The sequence below is a fragment of the Alternaria atra genome (genome assembly GCF_907166805.1).
Source record: "Alternaria atra isolate CS162 genome assembly, contig: 18, whole genome shotgun sequence".
NCBI classification, from domain to species: domain Eukaryota; kingdom Fungi; phylum Ascomycota; class Dothideomycetes; order Pleosporales; family Pleosporaceae; genus Alternaria; species Alternaria atra.
Window position 1 is genome coordinate 118,017 of NW_025091315.1, and position 7,508 is coordinate 125,524.

The window sequence follows — 7,508 nt, forward strand, 5'->3', positions numbered from 1 at the left end:
GAACATATGCAGGCTATAACTGATATCCACTCTCTTGACCCATCTCTAATGGTTTCAGTAACCTCTCTTCTCTCATGCATCCCTCTGCTAAAGACCGTGAGGCATACATGGGCAAATCGTTTTTTGGAAAACAGTTTAAGCAGCCGTTAGTGTACCAAAGCCGTTTTCAGCCAATCAAACAGAGGATATCTGTAACAAGATTTTCTCCGATTGGCAAAGACAGAGTTTGGTACGCTAACGGCTGCTTAACCTGTTTTCCAAAAAACGATTTGCCCATGTACGACTTCATCCTTGTGACGGTGAAGGAAACGACCCATCCACGCCTTCCCAATTCGGCATTTGGCTATCCTTGAAGCACAATCTTGAACCAATTTTAACGCTGGTGGAAAGAATCTTTTATGCTCATTATTGATCCACAACAACAGCTCTTTTTCTTGCCAGGGGGTGAGGTTCTGCTGCCTTGAATTCTTGTCGTCATGACTCTTGGTTATGCCCTGGTGACGGCGCGCCAGCGTCCTACGGTCAACACCATGCCTGTTAGCTATTTCTGTGTATACATAATCATCATCTAGACCCAGGGAACCTAGCTCTGCAAGCGCGGCAGTGATTGGAAGCATACTGGTGGCGGTGTGGGTGGTTGAATTCAAGGTCGTCATTTTGGTGTTCCGGGCATTACGCGATAGCTCACGGTACCGGTAGTGCAGGATAGGCGAGGGCTTGAAGATAGCAGGTTGCGGATGTGTCTCGCGTTGGCGGATGCTGGCATGATTGCCCATCCATGGGTCACCTAGCTGAGCTGAGTGGCCTACCGGGGAGCCCGGGACGGGACATGCAGCCATGTCTGCGCTCGTGCGTCTGCCTCTGATTAATGCAACAAAACAGTCGGCTTACCCGTCATGTTGCGCGCTTTCTCAACTGGGCAGACCAAAGATGCTGAGTGCCCTTCTCCTCGTCATGCGACTGCGCTAGCTGTCTCCAGCCCGCGGCCCTCCAATTGCTGCGCCGTGCGGCCCTGCTCGAGGGAAAGGTGAGAGTGGTATGGAAGTCGGAGCGGAGACAATCAATACGCGTACCTGAATCGTGACGGATGATCTCATACTCATGGTAACGTGCGTCGTGCCGTAGCGCGCCCAGAACCTCACCTGCTTCCGCGTGCGGGGTTGTGGGGCAGTCCACCAACAACGCCATTCTTAGCCAATCAGGCTTCGAGCGGATTGCTGGAATGTGAGCAGCGAAAATCCGCGGAAAGCCGGTACCTAAAACCGACTACGTGTCCGGCCCTAATGAACATTCCGAAGACGAGCTGCCCCATGCGGGTCAACGCACGCAAAAGCTTCGTCCGAACTTGCAGCAATGGTCATATGCAACCATCACCGCTTAATCAGACATGAGTTTTACACTTTATATCACGGTTTAAGTAATAGGCTATTAGGCAGTAGAATTTGGTAGGAACACTGAAGTTGAATTGAAGTAAGTCTACGTGTTGATATACCGGAATGATCGGATGTCAGCAGGGTTATGGTGAAACTCTGTTCACATAGGACCGAGTACTTATCGGACCGAGCAAGCTGTACGTAGACTGCGACACTTTACGATCGGCTATATACTATCATGGGTATGTGTCGACACTTTGCATGCAGGTTCCGACACATCCTGCCGTCGGTGCCAGGCCACGCGGGGATGGTCTGTGTGTTTATCTAACAACCAAGGCTACGAGAACGTCTCCCGGCTTGCTCGATCGTTCTCGTGCATATCTGCCTCCCTTCACCATAACTCCATTGTCGCTTTTACTTTCGCCATTCCCCACATACTATGAGAGTTGTTGGGGATTAACACATACCGATTCCTTCCTTGGAATAATATCACTCATACAGTTCCTCAATAGGCCACGGCAGGTTCTTCGAAGATTGCGCGATTGCCATGAGTCCAATTCCCACTATTGTGGAGCCGCTTCATCCGCGCTGGAAACAAGGGCAAGTGGTTGGCAAGCCCACTGCCTCCGGCGATCTAATTCTCGAAGCATGGGCAATGGGGTATCTGGTCGGATCGCTTATCATCATGGTCTTCATTACGCTGGCGAACATGCGTCGGGGAGTACTACTGCATAAAGTAAGTTCCGACTACCCGTGCAAGGGCCACCGTTGACGTCTTTTAGTTGATTCTCGCTGAAGTGAGTACATTTAGATGCGAAGTATATTCTTTTCTACTGACGTGACATCAGCTCATCTTGGGCATCTGGCAAGGCTTTTACCTCTTCTTCCACAGTCCTGTGCATGCGTGGTGGCTGTCTGTCTCAGCAATCTTCCTGAATGCGTCCTGGTCACTGCACAACGTCATTGCCTGGGTGAAACTTAAGCCATTCCTTTCTAAACCAGTCAGTTTCATCTTCATCGGCACGGTTGTCCTGGTACAAGCATATTGGGTCCTAGAGATATATGCCAATTTCGCTTACTTCCATGGGGTTAATGAACTCTTCACAAGAACGCGACCCTGGGAAGCACTTTTTAGGGACCCTTGGTGGATATCAACCACCGTCTATCTGTTCTGGGTCATCCAGACCCAATATGAACTTACCGTTCGGGAGATCGTTCGAATCTCGCCTCGTTTCGGTATCATGCTCTTAGCTATGATGATGAGCATCATTTTCGCAGTCCTCGACATCTGTACGGTTACAGGCGCATTGCGGTTCTTGGGCCTAGCCACTGGCATCAACCCTTTCTGGAAGCTAGCTTTCGTCTTCAAGTGTTTGACAGATTCAGTCATCCTGGAGGATTTCAAGGTAGCCCTGGACCGCCTGAGGGCTTTTAAGTTTAGCCGGCTAGGCAGCTGCTCTGGGGATATGAGCGACAGACGCAACCGTAGTCATAGAAGACGGGTGGCCCCATGGGAAGACATGGAACGAGAACTGAGCGTGCTGCAGCACGTGTGCAGTCCACATAATGATCACATCCACCCCACCAGCTTTCCTTTCAAGCCGAAGCAGGTGCACAAACCCCATCAAACTCATGGATATCCGATAATCTCCCCGCATCAATCATATTTTGAGCAGTCAGGTGTCGGTTTCGACTCGGAAGATAGTCGTCCTAGCGCAGTGGAGCTCCTTCCGAGGAGGTCGGCGCAGATCGCGACGGTCTTGCCAAGAGAGCATTCCCATTAACAACCCTGACATTTCAAACACTCACAACCCTGGAGACATGACTGTAAGAGAGATTGTGCTTGAGTGTTGCAGGAAGGTGTGGGCCTCAACTATCTCCTGCAATCTTTCGGAGAGCGGTGCGGCTCTGGTCTCTCTCCCGTCCTGTTGGGATGGCGTCAATCTGGACAGCCCTAATCACAAATCCGATGTGGCTTATCCGACCGAAAATCACGACAATTCGTCATGCCCAGCATCACCTCCGGGCCGAACTATCTCGATCTTCGTCGAGGTAACGTGGCACATCGAGCGATTTGCCGTCATGTGGTATGGTGGCAACCAGCCGTTTATGTTCTCTTTTGGCGACCCACCTGGCTATGGTTCGCATGCAGACTTTGTATGCATATTTTCGAGACCCGCAGGGATTGATTGTGTTATGATGGATGGAAAGACTAGCATTTACGGTAGCCCAACGGTTGGGACGTTCCGACTCTGCCTTCGCTTTCTTCTCCCTTTCGCGCTTCTCTAGGCTGGTAAATGGGTTGGGGTTGGGTTGGGGTTGGGTTACCTAGATAGATAATAACTAAGCTAAGTTAGAACTAGTCTTTACCTATCAAGCCTAGTTATTGCCTATCTAGGTAACCCAACCCCAACCCAACCCCAACCCATTTACCAGCCTACGCTCCTCTATGGCAACCCGTCGCTCCACTTTTGCCTCCTCCGCCCTCTTTTTCTTATACAAGGTTACCGCCACTTTCAGCTGTCTTGCCTCACTCTTCTAGAGTTTTCCTTGTTCAACTTTATGTTGTGTAACCGCATCGCGAGCGCGCGCCTCTCGGAGCTTTCGAGGACTCCAGAAAACTGCACCGCCGTGGTACTCCTGCCTCTGTTGCAAGTCAAGCGTCTTTCTCTTCTTTTTGTGCTTGTTTTTGGTGTTGAGCGCGCTGCGCGTAGGCCGTCGTTTTCGAGGTGAAGAAGCTCGTTATGGGTCTGTAGAGAGTGCAATGAAACCGAGAGACGTTTGGCTTCAACTTTTGCCTTGTCCGCCACCGCAGCGTCAAAAACTTTTCGTAGCTTAGTCCCGCTATCCCTATCTCCGTGCTCTCCAATTTCTGTGTCCCTGTCTTGCTCCGAAGTGTGGTTGTTAAAGCACTTTAGTACAGCCTCCGCATCCATCGGCAACACGCCTATAGCTTGAAAACACTTCATTATGGTATCCAGCTTCATTGTGGAGCCCCAGGCGGCCCAAAAGATGGGAAAGAAGTCGCCTTTCTTGACGCCGATTAGGCCTTGCGATCGATGAAGATGATGGTTAAGTTCTTGAAAATAATTGGACGAAGGAGGAGCGAACAGCACTACGTCGAGCGGCTGAAGACTGTGGGGCGAAAAATAGCCAAGAGGATCTTGTTGCTGTTGCAAAAATCTATAAAATCAGTGGTAAGGTGGCTGCCGTGGCCGTCGAGGATCAGGAGTCGTCATTGCCGTCTTGATTTCTGCTTCGTGAAGCGCTCAAATACCTGTTCAAGCCAGGCAATCCCATGAATCTGGCGAAGCTGTCTTACGCAAGATGATGAGTTCTGAGTTGGATCTTCATCTCTTTCAGCGTTCCACCGTGGACGACCCTGTAACGTCTATTATCGAACGATTATACGATCAACGAACACTAAAGTCCCTCCCTGTGTGCCGGAAAACTCCGTGTGCAGGAAACAGCCAATAAGACACAGCACTGTGTTGGGAAATATGCTACAGTACTAAGCCAAAAGTCTGTTCGCGCTAAACGCACGGGCCCAAGAACAACATGAGATCACAAGACGGGTATCTTCTGCAACACCACACAACTCCATCAATATGAGGTCTTTTGGCACTGAAATTTAGGGCAATCGAATGCCTGGAGGTGAATTATCAGAAGCGCAACGCGTATATATCTTAGCCCAGGTTGACGCTGGTCTATCGACGCGCGAAACCAGTGAGACACTCGGTTGTACACAACGCGCTGTACAGAAGATGATCGCGCGATGGAAATCGACTGCCTACCACACCAAGAACGATCGTATGGGCCGCCCACCTATTTTAACTAGTAGAGATCATCGTCGGCTTCTTATCATCGTAAAGAAAGATCCTACAATCGAGCACAGCGCTCTCCGTACAGCCGCGGGCCTTGACGGTAATAGGACGACACCACCAGTTTCATTTCGAACTATCGCCCGCGCACTTGCAAGTACAAACTACTTCAAGTACAGAGCCGCCCGGAGGCCTAAAATCAACGCAACTACTGCCAAACTTCGCCGTGAATGGGCTCTACAATGGGCTAGTTTCGACTGGGATCGTACTACTCTAAAGTTCAGCGATGAGTGCAGCATTGCCCGCGGATCTGGCCGCAATCCTTGCTGGGTTTGGCGTTTACCAGCGAACAAATGGAGGCATGAGATGGTAGAAGAGAAGGAGACTAGCCAGCAGCCAGCTCGCATGGTTTGGGCCTCAATTTGGATGACTCCAGAGGGTAGAATTGGGCGTAGTCCTCTAGTAATCATGACCCGCGACGCATCAGCAAAGCGCAACGGGTATACAAGCCTCAGCTACACTAGGGCTCTCGAGGAAGGACTCCGCGATTACTACAGACCGGGCGAGTTGTTTATGCAGGATAACGCACCAATACACACTGCCCATCACTTGAGGGAGTGGTTAGAGCTTCATGGTGTTCATACTATCGATTGGCCACCATACTCACCCGATCTTAACCCTATAGAACACTTGTGGTGGAGACTTAAAAAGGAACTCTATAAGCGCAAACCTCATCTCGATCATATGGGAGGCTCAGAAAGTGAGTGGGCTGAGTTTGAGATGGGCTTGAAGGAGGCGTGGGTTGCTATACCCGAAAAACTGGTGCGCAGCCTCATTACGTCTATGCCGCGACGTATCAACGCAGTTCTTCAAGCAAGAGGGTACCAGACACGATATTGAGGCAATTACTATCATTTCTGTCGTTTCAGAATTTCATTTGGAGCTCTTTTGATAGAGTTGCGTTGAGTTGAAATCTATGAGATTTTCTGGGTTCGTGGCCCGTGCGTTTAGCGCGAACAGACTTTTGGCGAGGCACTGTATATTCAGTGAACTTACAGATCTTCGACACAGAGTAAGCCTCCTCAGTGATTTCATGGCATACAGCGCTGATTGCACGAGTAGGGATGGGAGAATCTGCAAGGAGACAATCACTTCAGAGTACAGCGCTACCGAGCAGATAATGCGGACGAGTTCGGCAAACGCATATTTTACAACATGATGTGCCAAATTGGTGACGAACTTCATGAGATGACTTCAGCTCTGCTATCAACTTCATCACTTACCAGAAATCCCGCTAATCTCGATCTCTGTATGGCACCTGGTGGCTTCACAGCCTCTGTCCTCAAAAGAAACTGCGATGCTAGGGTGTGCGGGATTAGTCTCCCCATCTCTCACGGCGGTCATAAGATGATGCTTTCTAATTGGCGAAAAAGACTCGAGAATACAAGTCCGCTTCCTCGATATCACAATGTTGGCGGCCGAAATGGATGTTACCGACATTCCAGTGGAACACTCTGATGCTAGAAACTTTATGTTCGACCTTCCCTTTTATGGAGAAGCTTTCGATTTGGTTTTCTGCGATGGTCAAGTCCTGCGGACGCATTCCAGAGCGGAGTATCGCGAGAAACGTGAAGCATGGCGGCTGATGACAAGTCAACTTGTATTCGCGCTTCAGCGTGTCAAAGAAAACAGCAAAATCGTGGTCCTACTACATAAGCTCGACGCTTGGGATACAGTATATCTCCTGTACACTTTGAGAAAATTCTCATCGCTCCAACTGTTCAAGCCGCGCAGGAAACATGCGATAAGATCCTCGTTCTACTTTGTTGCTGAACAGATCGAACCGGAGAGCCCATGGCTTCAAGTATCTGTAACCGCCTGGAAGAAGGAGTGGTACATCGCAACGTTTGGATGTGATACAGAGTATAGGGACAACCGGTCCAAGTTTCAGGGTACTGTAGATGAAGTGTTGTCGGATTTCGGTACGGAGTTGTTAGAACTAGGGCAGTCTATCTGGGAAGTACAGAGTGCTGCACTTCGCGAGTCTTCGTTCCTCACGTAAAATTCCTACGTTAAAAGTACGCGCACAACAGTAGCAGCAGTTCGTAGTGACGTAGCTTTACAGGAGCCATACTTCGCTCAAACGTTTCGTCAAAATTATTGAGCATGAGAGTCCTTGCGTGAATCTCCTCAAACCCTATCGAAGGTGGCGACGGGCAGTGCTGTATTCGGTATTCAATACTCAATATGACCTCATATTGAAAAAGATCAATATTGAAAAAGATCAATATTGAAAAAGTCCGTATTGAGTATT

At 49.6% G+C, this 7,508-nt stretch overlaps 1 protein-coding gene across 1 annotated transcript; it reads left to right on the forward strand.

Moving 5' to 3' along the window:
• Positions 1-1,920: 1,920 nt before the first annotated feature.
• Positions 1,921-7,256, forward strand: ALTATR162_LOCUS160 (uncharacterized protein; the record flags this gene model as incomplete). Its single annotated transcript, XM_043307753.1, has 5 exons — positions 1,921-2,109; positions 2,156-2,170; positions 2,222-2,779; positions 6,317-6,572; positions 6,628-7,256. 5 exons carry the CDS (start codon positions 1,921-1,923, stop codon positions 7,254-7,256), a joined length of 1,647 nt encoding a protein of 548 aa, XP_043163688.1.
• Positions 7,257-7,508: the final 252 nt, after the last annotated feature.